We start from the raw sequence: 23,280 nt of genomic DNA on the forward strand, positions 1-23,280 counted from the left end.
TGTTGTTTTTTTAAAAAAAGAATACCGATAGCCAGACTGTGTTCATTTTCATGGTTTCCTCCTTTCTGTTGAAATTGTCCACATGCTTGTGGATTTCAATGCCTTCTCTGTGTAGTCTGATATATCTGCTTCAAACTGGAATATAAGAGTCCCCACTGCCAGATAACCTGGGATTAACAGATAATCTGGGATCAGATCCTGGGATAAAGGGGCAGTGTGGAAGGGCCCTGGGTTATATGACTGTGTGGAAAGGCCCTGAGAGCTTTAGAGCAGTGGTTTACTATCCCTGGCCTTGCCAAGTGGTTTGGGACTTCACCTTCCAGAAGCCCCAGCCAGAGTGGCTAACAGTTGGGAATTCTGGGAAATGAAGTCCAAAACCTCTAATGGAGCAAAGTGAGGGAATTATCAAATTACAAACCCCATATTATTATAGGCTGCCGCGAAGGGAAATGCCAGTGTTTTAAGTGTGTTATTGCGAAAAGATTTACGTTGGAGGGGGGCGCGATCCCTAGCCTTCCTTTGAATAATAAACGTGTGCCAGTATCAAAGATGGCCGAAAGTAGAGCCTCGGGATAAGGGACGGGAAAGGCGCACTTCCGCCCGGTTGGCAGTCACATGATTGCCTCTCTTGCAGCAGATCGTTCTTTCTCGAGCGAAGGGATCCTGGGGCGCCGGCTGGCTTCTTTCCTTTAGGGTTTGCAATCCACCTGAGATGCAGATTCCGGGGCTTGGAGAAGGGGACGAAGGAGGAGGAGAGGAGGAAGAGGAAGACCGCACTCCGCTCCTATTGCGAGGGTCGCCCTTTATCGCCAAGGCGGGTGAGAAGAGCAGCCCCGTCTTTTGTCCTCAGCATTGCTTGGGAGGCAGGGAAGGAGCAGATCCGTCCATCCAGCTTGGTGAGGCACCAGCCCGCTTTGGCCGGGAGGACTAAAGGCCTTACATCCAAGATTCCATAGCATTGAGCCAGAGCTGTTAAAGTGGTGTCAAACTGCATTACAGCTACAGTGTTCAGATAGTTACACCCCTGGCCCCTGTGCCTGCAGATTTCCTCCCCCAACGTTGAGCGTGTTTGCTTGGGATGCACAGTGGTTCTCAGATCTTGAAGCACATTGGTTCCCAAACTTTGGCCCTCCGGGTGTTTTGGACTCCAGCTCCCAGAAGCCCCAGCCAGCTTGGACAACAGCCAGGAATCCTGGGAGCTGAAGTCCAGACGGCTGAGCGGGAAAAGGAAGGGGCCTGAGGCTGTTAGGAATGGTAGGAGTTGAAGTCCAAAACACCTGGAGGGCCGGAGTCTCCCCAAACCTGGTTTATACTGTAGAATGAATGCAGTTTGACACCACTTTAGCTGCCATGGCTCAACAATACGAAATCCTGGAAGTTGCGGTTTCACGAGGACCTAGCCTTCACTGCCCAGGAGTGATCGTTTCCCACCAAACTGCAACTCCCAGAATCCCATAGCATTGTGCTGTGGCAGTTCGAGTGGTGTCAAACTGCATTCATTCTACACTATAGATCAGTGGTTCCCAACCAGTGGTCCGTGGACCACTAGTGGTCCTCAAGAACTAAAATATGGTCCACGGCCTCACCGTTACTGCTATGGATAATAACAAAGCACAACAACAACAAAAAAGTTTTTTCTTGGTGTCTTCGTGTTTAGGCCTGTTCCTGGGGTTATTTGTGGTGCTGATTCAGAAAATTGTATTGGATACACCACATCAGCTCTAGATTATTAAATATGGTTTTCTGTGGGCAAGCAGATGTTGCCTTCTGGATGGCATATGTTCTGTATCAGAAACTGGAGCTGATGTAGTCGATCAAATGCAGCTTTCTGAATCAGTACCTCAAATAACCAAACCGAACCTAAAGTTGACCAAAAACTGATTTGCAACCCTTTTGGTACTAATGTTGGAGAGTGGTCCCTGGTCAAAGTGGTCCTGGTCAAAAAAAAAGGTTGGGAACCACTGCTGTAGATCAACTCTAAAACACCAGGAGAACTGAAATTTAGAACTCGCTGTTTGCAGCTTTGACACTAACAGGGAAACTGGGTAGCAAATGTTTTTGTCTACTTAAGCTGACTTCTCAGATACATGGCTCAAACCTTGTTAAGTTTACAAAAGCTGATGCCACCAATCTGTCTCAAAGGTGCATCAAGATCACTTTGTATATTGGTATTTCACACCATGTGTTTGGATGTTTCCTCACCAGTATAATTCTCAATGTGTTATTTGGGAAAATCAGTGTACGTGGGATCCCATAAAACGGGTTTGAGAGACGTTTGTGACAGTAAATGCAACAAATGCACAATTTTTGAAGCATATCTTTTTCATGAGCAAGCACCAACTTTATCAAAGATGCAATAGGATAGGCTCAGCTATAAAGAAAAGAAGGAAGATTGACCAGGAGAGCCATAAGACTATGCAGTGTTCCCTCACTTATCATGGGAGTTACGTTCCAGGACCACCCGCAATAAGTGAAAATCCGCGAAGTAGGGACACTATATTTATTTTAATATATACAGTACTCTGGCAGAGAAGAAGAATGGAAGCTAAATAATCATTTTTTTAATTTCCAAACCCTCCCCTACCATCCCTCATCTCCATTTATTTCTCCCTCCCCCCTTCCAAAACGCTTTGCACAGCACAAAAATGCGCAAAACAGCAAAAATACCGCGATAAATTACATTATAAGTTACACTAGCTGTGCCCGGCCACGCGTTGCTGTGGCAAAATATGGTGGTATGGGAAATAAAGTATTGAGGAACTGGTGGTAGTTAAGGTAAAGGGTAAACGTTTTCCCCTGACATTAAGTCCAGTTATGTCTGACTCAGAGTGTTGGTGCTCATCTCCATTTCTAAGCCGAAGAGCCAGCGTTGTCCATAGACTCCTCCAAGGTCATGTGGGATGACTGCATAGAGCGGTGTTACCTTCCCGCCAGAGCAGTACCTATTGATGCACTCACATTCGCATGTTTTTGAACTTCTGGGTTGGCAGAAGCTGGGGCTAACAGTGGGGGCTCTCTCCGCTCCCCCAATTCAAACCTGTGGCCTTTCGGTCCAGAAGTTCAGCAGCTCAGCGCTTTAACACGCTGCGCCATCAGGGGATATTATTTCCTAAAGGTTGTGAATATACAATATTTCTGATTGGTTTTTTTTGTCTGTTGGAGGCAAGTATGAATGCTGCAATTAGGAAAAATGATTAGGATGTAATGGCCTTGCAGTTTAAAGCCTGGCTGCTTCCTCCCTGAGTGAATTTTTTGTTGGGAGGTGTTAGCTGGCCCTGATTCTTTCCTGTCTGGAATTCCCTTGTTTTCAGAGTGGTGTTGTTTGCAATATTTTATGTGCGTCTACTGTCTGTGGCCCTGAGAAAACAGAGGATTTGCCAGACTTTGATGATGGGAATACTTTGTTGGGAGGTGTTAGCTGGCCCTGATTGTTTCCTGTGTGGAATTCCCCTGTTTATTTACTGTCCTAGTTTTAGAGATTATATTGTTCTGCATTATTCTATCCCAGTAATTATTTCATATTAAAGTAGAATCTCACTTATCCAACATTCACTTATATAATGTTCTGGATTATCCAACGCAGTCTGCCTTTTCATAATCAATGTTTTTGTAGTCAGTGTTTTAAATTCATTGTGATATTGTAGTGGTAAATTTGTAAATACAGTACAGTAGAGTCTCACTTATCCAACATAAACAGGCTGGCAGAATATTGGATAAGCGAATATGTTGGATAATAAGGAGGCATTAAGGATAAGCCTATTAAACATCAAATTAGGTTATGATTTTACAAATGAAGCACCAAAATATCATCTTAGACAACAAATTTGGCAGAAAAAGTAGTTTAATACACAGTAATGCTATGTAGTAATTACTGTATTTATGAATTTAGCACCAAAATATCACAATATATTGAAAACATTGACTACAAAAATGCATTGGATAATCCAGAACATTGGATAAGCAAGTGTTGGATAAGTGAGACTCTACTGTAATTACTACATAGCATTACTGCGCATGGAACTACTTTTTCTGTCAAATTTGTTGTATAACATGATGTTTTGGTGCTTAATTTGTAAAACGATTACCTAATTTGATGTTTAATCGGCTTTTCCTGAATCCCTTCTTATTATCCAACATATTCACTTATCCTGCCGGCCTGTTTATGTTGGATAAGTGAGACTCTACTGTATATTGATAATCTTCTATTATCTGCTTAGAACTGGATTATATGAGGCCCCTTCTTCACAGCTGGATAAAATGCACACTGAAGTGGATTATATGGCAGTGTGGAGTCAAGATAATCCAGTGCAAAGCAGATAATCTAAGATTATAAATGGGTTATAGAGCTGTGTAGAAGGGCCTTGAGTCTACACTGCCATATAATCCAGTTAAAATCAGATAATCTGTGGAAGAAGCCTAAGTGAGGCCTAAATCTGCCTGTCCCCTAACTGAAGCCTGGCTGTCCCTTGGCTGGTTGCTAGGCAACCAAGTGGGCAGAGATTAGCCCTCTAAACTGGTAGCAATTGGATAAAAAAAATTACTGCTCTCCCTCTAATTAGGACTTTATTTTTCTTTTCTTTTTGTTGTATCAACCTGGAGGCATGGATGATGGGTTGTGTTGTCAAATTTCGAGGTTGCGGGGCCTGTACTTTTGTTGTTTTGTCCACTGCCCTGATGCCATCACTCTTTTATATATATAGATTAATATTTATTGAAAACCTGCGAAACAGCAAGAGAGCAAAAAGTGAGGGAACACTGTACTCCTTTTATGAGATGCCATGTACACTGATTTCCCTAATAACTCATTGAGAATTATACTGCTGAGCGAATATCCGAACACATGGCCTGTATACAAAGGGATCTTGATGCACCTATGAGACTAATTGGTACCATCAGATTTTGTTAACAAGATTTGAGACATGTACCTGAGAATCCGGCTTAAGTCTACAAAAACATATGCTACCCAGTTTCTCTGTTAGTCTCAAAGCTGAAAACAGCGAGTTCCAACTTTCAGTCCTCCTGGTGTTTTGGGGTTGATCTACAGTTCTAGAATTCTATCTATTTATGGCATTTATTGGTCACCGGTGGCACAATGGGTTAAACCCTTGTGCCAGCAGGATTCCTGACCGAAAGGTCAGCAGTTCGAATCCAGGGAGTGGGGTGAGCTCCTGTCTGTCACCTCCAGCTCCCCATGTGAGGATATGAGAGAATCCTCCAACAGGGCAGTGAAACATCAAACATCCGGGTGTCCCCTGGGCAACATCCTTGCAGACGGCCAATTCTCTGACACCAGAAGAACTTTCAGTTTCTCAAGTCACTCCTGACATAAAAAAAGTCCACCTAGACCCCTGGGGTGGTGTATGTTGGGTTACGTTTCATACATTCAGTGAGCAACTAGAAACCAAATTAAACACTAAAAGTAACACTAAAGGTTTTTAAAGGACAGTTATCAAGGCATCTATCTTATCTAGACACAGTCCGTGACTGTGTATGTTTACACAACCACTGTGCAAAAACTAACCATTGCATAAGTTTCGCAGATAAATTATGCATTCTGTATCTTTTTTCATGCCATGTTCTTTTGTTTTACCTCAGTGCTATTGTCTCTGTGCCAACAAAGAATAACCACTGAGATAAACCTACGTTGCTTCATAGTACACTATGTGTTCTTCCACTGTAGGCAGAAGTATAGCAGATTTCCAACATTACTGAAACAGCTAAATGACAACCACAGGATTGGTGCAATGTCTGAAATGTTTAATATGTTTTATGTTCATGGTTAATGTGCTTTTGGTTAGTTTTTAATAGTTTTAATTCATAGTTATATGTTATTGATTTAGCTATATCATGTATTCATTTTATATATATGTTTGGCATTGAATTTTTGCCATTTATTATGTTGTACACCGTTTTGAGTCCTATCAGAGGTGAGAAAAGTGGTATAGAAATGCAATAAATAAATAAAAACTAAGAAAATAACATTTCCTCCTATCTTTCCATTCTGCTACGACACATGCATCTCAGTGGGAGTGGCATCATGGTTTACCATGGTGATTAGAAAGATCTTTTTGTATATTTAGCACTATTTATGTTATTGTAAGACTAAACAGTTGTAAATTAGATTTCAAACTCAACACAAAGGCTGTAGTGAGCCTCTATGTGCTGACATAATTGAACCACATGAAAACCTCAACATACTGAGAAAACCAGAAACACCTCTGTCTGGAGAGTCACATCCTTCCTGTTTTAAAGGGAAATGGCACACTTTTTCCTGTTTGATGATGGACAAACCACAGGAAAGTCACAATATGATAATGATAGGATGATCATGTTGGGCAGTAAGTCCATAAAAGGTGAAAGAATGTCATCTAACAGTTGAGCACTATGTGGTTTGCATAGAAATCCTGTCTGATGTTAGGCCCAGATGTTAAAGGCCTTGCATGTAGCATATAGTCTATGCTATTGAGCTATAGTCCTTGTTCCTAGAGGTCTGCAGAAGAGTTTATGTTCCAACAAATCTGCGCCTTTGTGTTGCTGAAAGATTTCTTCCTCAGTAAGTGGACATAGAAATAGTGTCCCATTGTGTTCTAGGCAAACATGTTTAAAGGAAGGTGACTTTATGTTACAGATTTTCCAGTTAGAAATCACTCCCCTGCTTTATATTCCATGGAAATGTCAGTCAAGACATGCAATTCTCCCACATATATCTCAGCATGTATTACATCGGAAAGCTCTGGCTGACTGTGGCTTATTTGTTCTTAGAAGCTCCCCAAAAGGCAGCATGTATGCTTGTTAAAATAAACAATTTTTAAAAACACAAATATGAATTAAAAACAATATGCACGTATATAATGTTTTCCAAGAGTGATCCTGTTGCATATGCAAACCTGTCCTGTTAGCCATCTTGTTGAGTGGAGAGCTGGCTTAGACCATCATTTGTCCTGTGATTGGTCCCACATTTTAAAAGCTCTTATTTTACTCATAAGATGCTATGTTGGATTGGTCACTAATGCAGTATATTTTAGATTATTTGATGCTTTAAAACAGTGGTTCTCAACCTGTGGGTCCCCAGATGTTTTGGCCTACAACTCCCAGAAATCCCAGCCAGTTTACCAGCTGTGAAGATTTCTGGGAGTTGAAGGCCAAAACATCTAGGGACCCACAGGTTGAGAACCACCGCTTCAAAACAATGGTCACTTGTAGACCTCAGAGCCATATGGAATGGGCAGGATTTAAACAGTCATATGACCAGTTCTGACAGCTTAGCTTAGCTTTTTTCTTGCTCACCAACTAGCTTCTTTTGAAACTGAAAGGTTTCAAATGTCAAGATCAGTCATGGCAGGGATTAGTTTTTTTAAAAACAAGAGTAAAAAAAAAAAAAGCAAGGAGCTGTTTAATTGCACTGTGTTGTATTTCTAAGTCTAGTTTTAAGTAAGAGTTAAGTTTTCAGTATTGGAAAAGAATTTACTACATGAAATTCTGAATTCTGTAACCTAGAAATACACATTTATGCCACTTACTGTGTGTAGGGAAATGCAAATATTTGGTCTAACCAAATGTAATTTAATGGATGGAAACAATTCATTGTCAGATGAAGTACTGTTGGTTGGATCAAAGATCTGCCTTCCACATGCAGAAGGACTCAAAAAAGGTCCCCCTACCTGATTTTATTCCTAATCCTGTGTTTTCGCCTCTTTCCCGCTCCACATTTCACTTCACTCAGCAGAGTGTCATGTGCTTTTGTGAAACCTTTCACATGCAAAGAAGGCGCTGATGGAAGTCCCTTTCTCTCAGTCAAGTTTCACATTCCTAAATCTTGATCCAAACCTGTGTTCCAAACACAAACCAGTGAAAAAGAAATATCTCAAAATATTAGCAATCATTTAATTAGGGAAGAAATAACTCCAAATAATTAAAAATTCCATTGATAGCACAATGCAATCTGTGTTTATTCAGAAGTAGGTCCAATTGATTTCAGTAAAGTTTGCTCCCTGGGACCTGGTACAGGAAATCAGATTCTGTACCAACTGATTAGGAAATAATGAATAGGCCTGTTATATTAAAAAGACTCATTATTTTGGTAGCCCATGCCAGCCTCAATGAATGGAAAAACCAATACAAGTGATGGGACAGGTTTCCCAATTTAAAGGGGGAGGAGATAGTTTATCGCCAAGGCAGGTGAGAAGAGCAGCCCCCTGATTTTCTGAAAAAAAGGGATGACTTTAATGATTATTTTGCAACTCAGCAAAGAAAGCATTTTAATTGCCAAAAGCATGGGAGGTGATTGTACACCAAGGGAGCAGCTGCAAAACATTAGCCAATTCTTAATCCTAAATTACTGTCTTAAACACAGAAACATTGTACTGTAATGTCAAGAATCGAGTGCTGTATTTGGAGTGTGGATATCTGGTTATATCTCTGCTTAAATGTGAAGTTTTGGGTTAGTTGCTGTCATTTCGCCTCTCCCCACCTCAGAAGGCTGTTAATGGAAAGAATAAACCATGATAGCTTCTAAGGATGCAATTGGAGGATAAATGTCTCATTATACTAAATGGAATGCCAAAACTAGAATCCATATTGCAAAGATATACAATCAGCTCTCCACTTTCACTGGGGTTGGGGCATAGGACTGCCATGAAAAGCATCTAAGAAATTGCTATTTTTTAATCTGAGAGATTAAAAGTTTCTCAAGGAATTCCTAGGTCTTTCATCATGACTCTGTTGTCAATCTCTGCTGGAAGCTAATTATAGAATTGCATTGAAGAACCTAGAGATTCTTAGAGAGGTGAAAACTATGGCTCTTATCAAACCTTTCCACCTCGGCCAAGGATATAGTCAGTCAACCACATTCACTGTGGTTAGGGACACAGAACCCTCATGAAAGTGAAAAACTATGAATAAAGAAATTGCTATTCCTTTACCTGAAAAAAAAACCCCACACAGTTCTCTTGGAAGTTCTATATCTTCCATCAAACTCTACAGTCAATTGGAAGCTAATCACAGAATCATATTGGAGGACCTAGAAATTGCTAGAAAAGTGTTCTCTGTAGAAATCTTTAGGTCTTCCAGCATAACTGGAGGAAGTTGTCCATCGAGACACTGGAGATTCTTAGATGGGACACTTTGATCATTCACGGATTCAATCAATTCTGTGAATAATCAAATCCATAAAAGTCAAAACTGCAAATGTGGAAGGACAATTGCATAAGTAAGTTGGTTCTTTTACCTGGCCATCCTCTGTAAGAGACCTGTGGGAAGACACTTAACAAGTATGCTGTCTTCTGAGAGACCAGGTAATTCTGAAAAAAACTTTCAAGTCACTTTGTATCTGAGCCAGAGTTTATTTTGGATCTAGGTCCAGTACTCTGTGTCCTTCCAGTTTATGTTGAATTACAATTTTACTTCAAAGAGTTTAATCTTCTGGCTGAGACGAACGAGACGTTGGACTCCAATGTTATCTACAAGGGCTACAGGTTCTCCAATCTTACTCTAGCCAACAGATCATGCTTAGACACTCATATCAGAACATCAGCATCTTCACCACAAATACTTGGAGTGTTAACACTATGTTCCTAATAATAAGCCTTGAAAATGTGCGAAAGTCCTGAAATACTCCTCTAACTCTAACATGATTCAATGGGTGCTATGGATCAAGCTTTCCCACTTCCCAAGGTCTATGATCCTCTTCTTTCAGAGCAAAGCTTGGAAATATTAATGTTTTTGGACTATCACTCGCAGAATCCCTCAAACAGCATGTTCACTAGGTCTGAGGAGTTCTGGGAGTTGTAGCTCCCCAAAAAGTAACCTTTCCATGCTCTGATTCAAAGGCAAAACTGTTCTGAACCAGGTGTACTGGTACAGGCCAGAGAGAAGTGATATTGAATAGCAGAATCATTGGTTTTTAAAATGATACTTACCAAAGAGCTGTTCCCAGTTAACAAAGATACATTCTTTTTAATACAAGTGCACATAAAATACAAATACACAATAATGTAAAAATAAAACTACATGTCACAAAAAGATCCCAAAAAGGATTTTATTTACATATCAAAATACATTTACCCAACTTTTGGCTTACACAAGTGCCTTAACTTAGAGTGCAAAAATTAATGAATGGAAGTTCGGATACTTAGCCAAACTGGCAGCATAAATTGTCTTGAAAATCTTAAAATAAAAGAACAAACCCCATATTTAAAAAATAATTAAAATCTACATGGAATCAAAATGTCTCTGGGGAGAGAAACAAAGAGAGGTAGAAAACCACAGAAGTCATTTCTAGCTCCTTTCTGATAAACCTTTTAGTGTAGGCTTTTAACCTAAACATAAAATGCAATTTAGAATAAATGTTATACTGTAGTCATTTTTCCCTTCTTATTTCAGGTAATTTAATTAGATATTTTATGGGTGATTAACCAAACTCATTACGTCTTCTCTAGTATTGTCACTATCCATGTACGAAAGGAATATGTCTTATTCTGTGGAATCACATGTGCTGTAACACTTGAATGTGTTACCAAAAAGAGAGGGAATGTCTGTTAGGAATGCATGCATCTGGATTCAAAATACCAGTTAGATTCGAGCAAATGTAAATTTATCAACTAAAATACAAAAGAGTAAATTGATTCATCTGGTCACATATACTCATATATAAGTGTAGAAATTTTAGTCAAAAATAACCTGAAAAAACCTGGGTTGACTTATCCATGGGCCAATGTAAGTACCGTACCTTAACCCTTACTACAAAAGGTACTATCTCCTTTTCTGAGTAGAGTGACGAAAGGCAAGAGCTTAGTTCAGAATGGAAAAACTCAAAAAGAAGCTTTAATTCCATCCTACTCCTTTTGCCATAGGTAAAGGTAAAGGTTTCCCCTGACGTTAAGTCCAGTCATGTCTGACTCTGGGGGTTGGTGCTCATCTCCATTTCTAAGCCGAAGAGCCGGCGTTGTCCGTAGACACCTCCAAGGTCATGTGGCTGGCATGACTGCATGGAGCGCCGTTACCTTCCCGCTGGAGCGGTACCTATTGATCTACTCACATTGGCATGTTTTTGAACTGCTAGTTTGGCAGGAGCTAACTGGCCGCTCACGCCGCTCCCGGGGTTTGAGTTCTGGCCTTTTTGAACGCCTTGCAGGGGAAATTGTGGAGGTGACTAGAGACAACTGGCCTCCTGAGATGACTTTGGTACTTTCCTTTCTCCACAGAGTGACCCTTTTCTTATCCATAAATCGTATCAGAATCCATAATTTTCATCCCAAAACCTGCCCTAATTTATACATGAGAATATACAATAAAGTGAGAGTTTAGTAGGCTTATCAAACAAGACAATTTTTATCCCTTTCGGATTGCTGACTCTGCCTACTTGGTACCAAAGTTCACAGTAGAAAATGTAAAAACACGTTTCTTCTTCAGTTGTCTCCGTGACATAAAGCTTGTGCAATTACACAAAAATCGATTTAGCAATGTGCCTTTTTCATCAGACAACTTATTGTATTGAGAATAGCCAAATGAGCAAACAACACAGAGCAACGATAAGGAAACCTTTGGTCTGCTAAATGTTTTAGATGACAACTCCCATCCAACTTCCAAAATTCTCAGGCTCGCTAGAATTCTGGGAGATGAAATCCAAAATGTTTGGAGATGGATCTGATGAGAAGCATTTAATGCAATTATTATAATAACAACATTGGTTAAGTAGGAAATCCCATGGAGATGAATAAAAGCAATGGGTCTTCCTTAGTTCTACTTAATCTCTGTTTATGAAAGGCAGAGCAAGATGTTATTTCCTGAAAGGAACATAATGTGACCTGAAAGCCAGGAGATTGCGAGGGGGGGGGGGGGGGAGGAAAGCTGTGTAACAGGATATCGCACATGTAACAACAGCAGAGGTGGATCCGGAAGAAAGGCCAAAGAAGAGATTGATAAAAGGAACAGTTGGATTCTTATTCTACCTCTGATCAACAATAACTGACTATGGAAGGGTTTGTCACCGATAATTTAATGTCTTTTACTAGAACACCAAGGTCTTCAACCTACTGAAAATGCCATGTCTGTTTAGACCTTGCTTCATTCAAATGGATAATATTACAGCAACTTTCCATCTGTTTTGTTGATCCAGCAGAACTGTTACTAGGCGATTATAAAACATGTCTTCAAAGACTAGGTTGATTGTAGAAGATCCTGGCAGTGATAACGGTAAAGAATTAAATCTTATGTGTTGTTTTATGGACTGTAAAATTAATTATGTGTTTATTATGGGGGTTTTAAGATTCTGTGTATGAGTGATGCATAAATGTTTTCCAAAATCTAATTGTCAAAAAATAAACAAAATGAAAGCTTCTCTAATATATATATTTAAAATAAAAGGATCAGTAAGCACACTGTGGTTTATTTGCAGAGTGCATGTTAGTTTGTAATGGCTCAGGAAAAAATGACTTATGATCTTTAACATAGACCCTGAAATAGATGGATATGTAAACAAATTATGAAGTTAGGGATAGTGTTGAGAGCCTCCTCCTCCTGTGTATCAACTTGGAGTAAATGTCTTAGTTTGTATTAAATCAGAGTTTATTCACTATATCTGAAAAGGCAACTTTATCTTAATGTCAGTTAATAAACCAGAAAAACAAGCTGAACTTAGATAGAAAAGCTACATTTATTAACTCAGGCTGTGTTGTACCTGTTTCAGTCTAACAATCCTTTAAAAGACTTCTTTTCTTTTTATTCTGATTGAAAGAGTTAAAAAGCAAAGAAATGTCAGTATGTAAGCATAGGGTCTCCTACTTGTGAATGAGGCCCCTTCTACATAGTTGTATAAAATCCAGATTATCTCTTTTGAGCTGGATTATCTGGCAGTGTAGATTTATATTATCCAGTTCAAAGCAGATAATGTGGATTACCTGCTTTGACAATCTGGATTATATGGCAGTATAGAAGGGATCTCAGTCTCTAAGGAATGTCTGTGTCTTGTCCTTCTGTCCAGAGGAGTCTTCTGTCCTTAAAAGATAGTATTATTTCTTCTCCATTGCTGCGTAATGGCCCACAAAGGGACAGGGGAGACAAAACAGATAACACATGATACTATTAATTTCATCCCTTTCCTTGTAAGGAATATAAATAATTGAACTCTTTTTTGTGAACGGATATGTTTCAGATTTTCTTATAAATCTTTGATTAGCCTTTGCCAACAAGCTCATTTTGACGTCATGGAGTTGTTTTCCTGCTCTGAACATGTCTGCTTGCTCTTTGTGTGGACACTATTTTGGGATCCCAGCTCTTTGTGACGTGATCATTGACTCAGAGCATGTTTCCTTATGCGTGTTTGCTTTTTACAGAATTTAAAAGACAGCCTAAGTAACCTCCTCCCCTTCTAAAGTCTAGTCTCCGAAAATAATTTGATCTTGTTAGTTCAGAATAAAGAATTGTTGTGATGTAAATGGAAAATGTATTTCCTGCTAAAGCCACTTATATCAGGGGTTATGGACTGCTTAATGTAGTTAATTATCTTAACAAGTCCTACGTCATCAAATTAGAACAATTCACTTAGAAAATTGAGTTTATATTGATATACATGATACAGTTTCTTCTTACATATTCAACTTAGGTTCCGTGACAAGAATGCAGGTTTTATTAACTTATGTCGCAGTGACCTGAACAATATATGTACTCAACTATTTTGGCAATCAGAGCAGAAATGTGGAACCAAATAAAGATTATTCCACAATATTCTCCCTGTATTCCAATATCCTGAAGAGTTGCAGAGGAATGGTTCTGCATAAAAAAGTGAAGGGTGTGTGTGTGTGTGTAAAAATCATGTTTTTTGAGTTGAGTATTTTCTATAGAACACTTTGGACTGTTCAAGTGTGTGTTTGTATGTGTATATGTGCCTCCAAGTTGTCTGTTACATTTCATAGGGTTTTCTTAAGAAAGGAACACTCCGGTGGTTTTGCCAGTTCTTTCCTCTGAGATACAGCCTAAAGCACCTGGGATTTGTTGGTGGTCTTCCGCAGACGTATTAACCAGGTCAGGCCCTGCTTAGCATCCAAGATCAGAGAGGATCTCTTGCCTAGAGAAAATCTATGCAAGATTCTAGCTAGTCCATAATCCTTTCCAAAGGAGGTTCCTGACCATTCGAGCCCTGTTTTTCCACTGGGAACACATAATACATATTTTTCATCCCTTTGTATAACTGCATGTGTCAGTAGTACAACATATGTTTCACATAAGGTTTCAGGTTCAATCTCTTACTCCCTGTATGGCCAGTAACAGCCAGTCTGAGGAAAATTCTTCCTTGCAAATCTGTCCAGAGTTGATTATTGTTCTAGATTCGGTGGGTTAATGGTTTGACATACTGAAGAAGCTTTGCTATGTTTGTCAGTTCACAATTACCACGTTGAATTTTTTTAAATGACATGTTTATTGCTGTTATCCAGAAGTCTGGAATTTTTTTTCTTTCTCTGACATTAACCTGATCTCATAACATACCATTTGTTTATATTAACATGAAGAATATATAAAATGTTATAAAAGCTTTCAAGACTTAACTCAAGACTTGAAACCCCAAAATGTATCAAAAATTGGAAAAGTTATTTTAAGAATAAAAATGCCTCCCATCTTCACTGTCCATAGTCTATACTTTAGGCTGTGTTAAGCACAGACTCGTGGCAAGAAGGGGAAGATTAAAAGGAGCTTAATAGTGTCCACATGGCTATGGTAACATACGCGTATTTCTGGCCCTTGAAGACTTCATTAATGTATTCATTATACAGTGGACTCTCCAGATCTGTGGTCTCTGAAACTGCACATTTCATATATAAAGTGGTGGAGATGTGAACTCAGAAGTGCTGTATATGGATTATTGATTGTTTGGCATAGCTACTGTAAACTGTTTTGTTTTTAGTGTAAAGATCAGCAGATAATTTGGTGGCTTCCATGTTAATGGAATGGTGAATGTACTCTGGTTTTCAGTCCATAGTTTAAAAGAGCTATCCAAGGTACTGACCCCCATTTGGTGCTTTGAAGTATGGATTGGAGCTTGAAGCAAAAGCATTGCCCCAATGAAATTGTTTAGCCTGCAGAAGAGAAGGCTAAGAGGAGACATGATAGCCATGTACAAATATGTGAGGGGAAGTCATAGGGAAGAGGGAGCAAGCTTGTTTTCTGCTGCCCCGCAGACTAAGACGCGGAACAATGGCTTCAAACTACAGCAAAGGAGATTCCACCTGAACATCAGGAAGAACTTCCTCACTGTGAGGGCTGTTCGGCAGTGGAACTCTCTCTCCCGGACTGTGGTGGAGGCTCCTTCTTTGGAGGCTTTTAAGCAGAGGCTGAATGGCCATCTGTTGGGAGTGCTTTGAATGTGATTTCCTGCTTCTTGGTGGGGGGTGGGACTGGATGGCCCATGAGGTCTCTTCCAACTCTACTATTCTATGATTCTATGATGCTATGAAATGGAAGCCGCCAGGTTCTATTACCTTTTTCTGTAAATATCAGTTTCTTTCTCTTTCTTTTTAGCTCCAATATGCTGCTCTGCTCGTCTAAGTTTAGCCATCTGGGCCTTCTTTGGCTTCTTTCTCTTATACGCCCTCCGTGTGAATTTAAGTGTTGCCTTGGTGGACATGGTGGAATCAAATGCAAGCTTACCCAAAAATACATCTTCGACATGCCCAGAGCACTCTGCAACTCCAGTTGTATTTCGTAACACAACGGTAACTTCTACCAGATTTATTTTCAAAAAATGAGCTGTAACTATTTATATTTATTGGAATAAATAAGCAAATCAACCCCATTTTTCAAAAGACGTTGCTGATAAACTTGAAGGGAACAAGAGGGGAGGGCAAATTCCAGGGCAGGATTTCTTCAATGATGCTGTTCTCTCTAGACCAGGGGTCCTCAAACTTTTTAAGTCGAGGGCCGGTCCACAATCCTTCAGACTGTTGAGGGGCCGGATTATCATTTGAAAAAATAATACAAACAAATTCCAATGCACACTGCACATGTCTTATTTGTAGTGCAAAAACAACAACAACAACAACAACAACAACAACGAAAGAACAATACAATATTTAAAAATAAAAATAATTTTAACCAACATACATTTATCAGGATTTCAATGGGAAGTGTGTTCCTGCTTCTGGCCAATGAAATAGTCAAGTTAATTAGGGTTGTTGTTGTTGTTGTTGTTGTGTGCCTTCAAGTCATTTCAGACTTTGGGCAAGCCTAAAATGTATTTATTTATTATTTATTTATTTACTGCATTTATTTACTACATTTGTATCACACCCTTCTCACCCCAAAGGGGACTCAGAGTGGCTTACAAATTATATGTACATACAATGTATTATATTATTAGCATAGCACAATATTAGCATTATATATTACTATATTGAACTATACCACTATACTGTAATATTATTAGTAATATTATATGTAATATAGAATATATAATTAATATTATTATATGGTATTATTATGTGTTATATTGTATTACATTATAATATTATTATCAATATTATATGTATATACAATATATTATATTATAAAACTGAGGGCGGGGGCCAGGTAAATGACCTCGGAGGGCCACATCCGGCCCCCGGGCCTTAGTTTGGGGACCCCTGCTCTAGACAGTGGTTCTCAACCTTCCTAATGCCATAACCCCTTAATACAGCTCCACATGTTGTGGTGACCCCCAAGCAATTATTTTCATTGCTACTTCATAACTGTGATTTTGTTACTGTTATAAATGGTAATATAAATGTCTGATATACTGGATGTATACTGGACCAAATTTGGCATACATACATGATACGTCCAAATTTAAATACTGGTGGGGTTGAGGGGGATTGATTTTGTCATTTGGGACTTGTAGTTGCTGGGATTTATAGTTAACCTACAGTCAAAGAGCATTCTGAACTCCACCAATGATGGAATTGAACCAAACTTGACACATAGAGCTCCCATGACCAACAGAAAATACTGTAAGGGTTTGGTGGGCACTGACCTTGAGTTTTAGAGTTGTAGTTCACCCACATCCAGAGAGCACTGTGGACTCAAACAATGATGGATCTGGACCAAACTTAGCACGAATGCTCAATATGCTCAAATGTGAACACTGGTGGAGTTTGGGGAAAATAGAACTTGACATTTAGGAGTTGCAGTTGCTGGGATTTATAGTCCACCTACAATCAAAGAGCCCCTTGCACCCCACCAGCAATAGAATTGGGTCAAATTCCCACACAGAACCCCCATGACTAACAGAAAATACTGGAGGGATTTGTAAGGAATTAGTTATTTAGGGGAGATGTAGTTCACCTACCTACCACAAAGCATATGTATTTTCTGATGGTCTTTGGCAACCCCTCTGACACACCCCTGCGACCGCCCAGGGGTCCCAACCCCTAGTTTAAGATACTGCTCTATGATCTTCCGTTCTCCCCATATTTATCACACATTAATTCCTTTCTAATGTGGTTGGACAACTGGAACCCTCCAGATGTTTTCAAATGACAACTCCCGTTATTCTTCAACATTGGCTACAGCGGCTCAGACTAATGACAGGCCACAACACATTTTGATGCTCTTTGGCCATTTTAGACCTAGGAGAGATATGTTTTTTTTAATGAAAAATGAATTGTCATTTCCTGTTCCTAAAACTGGCCTCTTCTGTGCTTATAATACTCTGGAGGAGAGTGAAAACAATGTCAAATGTTCCCATATCTTCTAGAGGGCTTTTTGGCGAGGTCAGATTTTTTGCAGGTAGGGCAGCTATCCAAATTCTCTTGGGAGTCTCATGGAGCCCCCCCCCCCATTAATTGGCTTAATCCAGAAGGTAGATTTGCAAACAGAGTGAAAACAATTACTGGGATGATTATTGTAATCTAATGTGATTTCCAAAACGTTAAGAACCTACATGTCTCTGTGGGCATAATTTTCTACTGTCATGACATGCAGCTGCATAAATTGTCACCTTTTCTGTCATTGAGAATAAATACCTCAGATAGTCATGCATAATTAGTGGGTCTTTGGTTCTTCCTTTTTATGACAAAGAATACTAAAATGAGATCTTTTGTCTTTCTTTCAGGGGAAAAAATATTCCTGGGATGCGGATACCCAAGGCTTAATCCTTGGTTCCTTCTTCTACGGCTACATCATTACTCAGATTCCTGGCGGGTATCTTGCCCGCCGGATTGGTGGGAAGTTGCTGCTGGGCTTTGGCATCCTGGGCACTGCCGTTTTCACTTTGTTTACGCCTGTAGCAGCAGATCTAGGAGTTGGATTCCTCATTGCAGTCAGAGCTTTGGAAGGCCTGGGTGAGGTAATCTCTCCTTTTTCCTTCTGCTGTTGTTGTGTACCTTCACGTTGTTTCCAATTTACAGAAACCCCACAGTGAACTTAACATTGGATTGTCCTGTCAAACTTTGTTCAGAGGGAGGTTGCCTTTGCCTTCCGCTGACGCTGGGAGATGTGACTTGCTCAAGGTCACCCAGTGGGTTTCCATGGCCAAATGGGGATTTGAATCTTGCTCTTCCAGAGTCATAGTCCAATACTCAAATTACTACACCAGATTGGCTCTCGCTCTTTTCCTTTAATGTTGTGAAATACATTTGGAAGATGGAGAGATGGTACAAGCTCAATAGATGCCATAAACACTTTGCCATAACTTTACTCATTCAGGATCCTGGTTTATTTTTACTTATGTGATGTGTTTTCCACCCCACTTTTCTTCATTCATGGAACTCGACGTTCACATGAGTTCCCATTGGAGCCCCTTACACTGCACAATAATAGCACTATATTACACTTTAATTACCATGGCAACATCCTGTGGAATTCTGTGATTGGTAGATCTAGAATTCCTAGCCAGAGGGCTCCTCTAGTCCCTGTGTCCAAACTACAAACCCCAGGATTTCATAGGATACAGCCATCACAGCTGGTGGAATATGGTGCTATAGTGTTGTGTGATGGACCTTGTGTCCCCAGACCATGCCATGGAGAAATCATAAACATCGTTCAACAGAGTGAATGGCCTTGGATCTGGGAAGCGAAAGTTGCTTGGCCCATCTTTTTGTGGCCACCCTGAAAAGGAGATTAATACAATGGAATGTTATTGTTTATTAGAGAAAGCATATTGCAAAGGCGCACAGCAATTGGAAATGCTACATGAAAGGCTGTGTAAAGGGTTTATCAGCCTTGAATGTGCAACTTACAGAGAATGAAGGAAATGGGAAGTGAATGGGAGATCTGGCAGCTTCCGAGCTCTCAGAGTGATGAAACACTTCCTCTGCATGGTCACTTCCTCTGCATGGCTTTGTGTATCCTGTGGGAAGAAGGGATTGAAATAAAAATTGCCAGGCTAATCTAAATTCTGCTCTAGGAATAGATGAATTCTATAATCTGTATGAATTATCCAAGTAAAGCATATTGGCATAGTTTATTCTATGGTGTGTGGGTCCTTTTCCTATTTCTACTAGTCATAATGAAAGGTGTGACTAGGTAGAAGCCAAGGAACTAAAGACCTATCGCAAATTATTTTCAGACCTCCCTCCCCTGCAAAAAAAATGTCAGCAGATTTTGCCTAAACATTACGAGTATATATTCAAAAGAATTAGAATAATGATAATTACGATAACTGATGATGATGATGCATCTTCTCTCCAGCTAAATCCCACACCCAACAACACATCTGGTGCTTCTGCAAATTTGCCACATCCAGTTGAGTCTCACTTATCCAACATAAAGGGCCAGCAGAACATTGGATAAGCGAAAATGTTGGATAATAAGGAGGGATTAGGAAAAAGCCTATTAAACATCAAATTACTTTATGATTTTACAAATTAAGCACGAAAACATCATGTTTTACAACATATTGACAGAAAAAGCAGCTGAATACACAGTAACGTTATGTAGTAATTATTACTGTATTTATGAATTTAGCACCTAAACATCACAATGTATTGAAAACATTGACTACAAAAACATTGGCTACTAACAAATTGACTACAAATAAAGATAGAATAGCACAAATGAACTTACAGTGACAACATTGTCAGAAATTAAATGTGTAAAATGTTCAGTCCTTGCTGCCTAGAGAAACAGCTGTGGATCCGGGTGGGAAGCAGACTGCGTCCGATAATCCAGAACATTGGATAAGTGAATGTTGGATAAGTGAGACTCTACTGTACATCTAGTCTTATCCATAGCTCCCAGAGTTTCAGTGAGTACATCATAAAATCACAACATAAAATGCAACGTATCAAAAACTGAATTAACAACAGTACCCAACAACAGTCTCAGTGGAATAAAACAACCCAACTAAAACCAAAAATGTTACAAAATTAAATAAAGCATGGGTCTAAATATCCTTTTTTGGACTGGGGCTATGTTTAAGTCCTACAATGAGAGGATTTGTTTTTTAGTCCCACCCCCTTTAGTCCCACCCCCTCTTCCAAGTCATCCATGTTTCCGGCGTGGCCCAGCTGGAGCAGCAGCAGAAACAGGAGCCTGGCCGCCTCTTCCAGGCTCCTGCCGCCACTGCCGCCTGCCCTCACTCGCTCGCTCACTCACTGGGCGGAGAGGTGTTCCTTCTTCCCTGGCTGCAGGAGCAGAGGCAGCCAGAGCAACATGGCCGGCACGAAGCAAGGGGGCAGCCCTGGGTTGAAGCACCAATGGGGTAAATAAAAAAATTAATTCCCCGCAAAAGAGCGAGTCCGCGAAATGTGAACTGCGAAGTAGTGAGGGAACACTGTATATGTATTACGGGTAGAGTTTCCTGTATCCAGTATTCCAGAACTGTCTACATGGGTGACTGGGATAGTAACATTTTTGCTTTCTGGTGGTATTGTGTACAGTACTCACAATGTATTCCATGCATAAATTATTTAAAATGTTTGTATATAATTACTTTCAGACTATGTGTATAAACTGCATATGAAATAAACAAAATATTCAGTCTTGGGTTCCATCCCAGAAATGTTGCATGATGTACATATGAACAAATGCAGATTTCTCAAATAGCTGAAAACATCTGAAATCGCAAACATGCTCCTAAACATTTTTGATAAAGAATATTCAATCTGGAAACATAAATAAAAGAGAGAATCCCAGACTACCTTGCCCTTGATAGTCATTGTTGCTAAAAGATTTCAGCCTTTGAAAGTGATCTCAAAGCTCAGAAAGGTTGATACGAGTGCAAGTTGCTCTTCAATTATCTATGGGGTAATTACAGATTTAGCAGAGACTAGATTTCTTTTGCAGGTTGTTCTAGATTCTTGTCATTTAAATTCCAGATTAGGTGTTAGGTTTCATGTTTCCTTTAGCAGTTGCATTTTTAAATTTATTTGCCTTTTCTGATGAAGAATGACGTCTCTTTCCTGCCACACTGCCTGACCTTCTTGGCAAATTGGCATGGATCTATCCAAATTAAAGAAAATTCACGTCACCATATTTTTGTTGCTGTTGCTTCGTTGAAACCAAAAGTTCAGCATAATTGCTTTGTCCACAAAGCATATTCAGCTGAAGAATTGAGGCGGGCAAGAAATTAGTTCTGCTTACTTGCCCATGAGTTATGTCCGCTTGTTGAGAAAATAGCTTCATGCTAATGCAACCCGTGTTTTCTCAAGCTTCATGGATGTAAAAACGTCCACCTTAATAAATAAAAATTCATGGGCCCTTGAAATAAATACTATACTATAAATAAATATTGTTTTCCAGGGTGTGACCTTTCCTGCCATGCATGCAATGTGGTCCTCTTGGTCTCCTCCATTGGAACGCAGCAAACTTCTTAGTATTTCATATGCAGGTGAGAGACCATAAGCATTTCTACATCCAGCCAATGAAGATGCATCCCTAAACATACGACTTTCCTCTCCCCACATCATAATTTTGTTATTGTCTATCATTATGGTTCTCTGTATTTATGGCCTCTGATTGTCATTATCCCTCATTCGTAATCCATATTTGAAATCTGTGGCTATGTATTACCAACATTAAAAAGAACATTTAATTTCTAGGTGCACAGCTAGGAACTGTTGTGTCTCTTCCATTGTCTGGCTTGATCTGTTTTTATATGGATTGGGTTTATGTATTCTACATATTTGGTAAGTGTTTGCATTGTAAATGCAATTAAGTAAAACTTTTTGTATGTACTTCTAAAGCACTGTACAGCTCATTAATGAATGGCCATTTTGTGTCCACAACCCAGGAGCTATCAATTTGGTGACATTAACCTGTCCAAGTAATATGTATGCATGCTTACCAAGAAGTAAACCTGAAAGCTATAATATGAGTATAAACAAAATCTGTAGTTAGGTCACATCAGAGTGCAATAAATGTGTTGTGCAGGTTAATTAAGATTTTTGAGAAGGTGAAAAACTTGCCTACATTTCTTGCATTTTGATTGATTCTGAATGTGATTGATACAGATTTTCCACTGAGGGGATTCCTGCTAATGTGGCGGTCTTATATTTTTTCCCACAACAACGTTGTTCTTTCATTTTAATCATTTTCTTTTGAAGTATCTTACTGATACAATTTTCATATATGTTCCTATTTGTCCTTATTATCCTCTACAGATATCTACAGATTTATAAATGTGTGTGTGAAGATAACACGAAGATAACACTTGATGTATACTAACAAAACTTATTTTGAGGGTTGTTTACATACAGTAATTTGCATGCAAAGCTTCAGATTTGCTCTGATGCGATCCTGGAAATACATACATGCAGAAATGATAGGATGAGATGTGTTCTCCAGTCCTTCCCAAAAAGGATGTGCTTCAGATGTTTTGGACTATATTTGACATCATCCTCAGATAGCATAACTTATCAGTAGAGATTATGGAAGCGTAAACTAAAACATCTGGAGATCATATGGTTGGGGAATACCGACTAAATCTTTATGGAGACTAATTGGATGCAGCACATTTCTTGGATCCCCATATACCTTTGATTCTAGAATGTTACATCTATAATGAATCTAGGTGTGTCCTGTTTAAGCAGTGTCTTTTAGGGTTAATAATTTCATAGCAAACCTTTCCTTCAGTTTAACCATAATCTTTTTTTCCCTTCACCTTTTAAGGTGCCCTAGGTGTGCTGTGGTTCTTCTTTTGGGTATTGATGGTTAGTGATACACCTGAAACACACAAAAGAATTTCTCATGCAGAAAAAGAATACATTCTCTCTTCTCTTACTGAACAGGTGTGTTGTTTTGGCAAATACTTTTTTACTGCTGCTGAAAAAAAATATTATAATTGTTAAACTCATAATATTAAAGTGCAAATGAAAT

General features: G+C 39.3%; 1 protein-coding gene across 6 annotated transcripts in view; it reads left to right on the forward strand.

The window, feature by feature from the left end:
- Positions 1 to 604: 604 nt before the first annotated feature.
- slc17a5 (solute carrier family 17 member 5) overlaps positions 605 to 23,280 on the forward strand; it is a 31,769-nt gene continuing 9,093 nt past the window's right edge. The window contains exons 1-7 of one of the 6 annotated variants that reach the window (XM_062969064.1): positions 676 to 818; positions 12,119 to 12,192; positions 15,511 to 15,704; positions 18,077 to 18,310; positions 21,706 to 21,793; positions 22,005 to 22,091; positions 23,074 to 23,192. In XM_062969064.1, coding sequence (XP_062825134.1) covers positions 12,144 to 12,192; positions 15,511 to 15,704; positions 18,077 to 18,310; positions 21,706 to 21,793; positions 22,005 to 22,091; positions 23,074 to 23,192 — 771 coding nt within the window. In that variant the 5' untranslated portion in view covers positions 676 to 818; positions 12,119 to 12,143. Of the gene's footprint in view, positions 897 to 12,118; positions 12,193 to 15,510; positions 15,705 to 18,076; positions 18,311 to 21,705; positions 21,794 to 22,004; positions 22,092 to 23,073; positions 23,193 to 23,280 lie in introns of all 6 variants that reach the window. The other 5 variants (XR_010002327.1, XM_062969061.1, XM_062969062.1 and 2 more) reach the window with 5 other exon arrangements.

Source organism: Anolis carolinensis, chromosome 1 (genome assembly GCF_035594765.1).
Source record: "Anolis carolinensis isolate JA03-04 chromosome 1, rAnoCar3.1.pri, whole genome shotgun sequence".
NCBI lineage: Eukaryota > Metazoa > Chordata > Lepidosauria > Squamata > Dactyloidae > Anolis > Anolis carolinensis.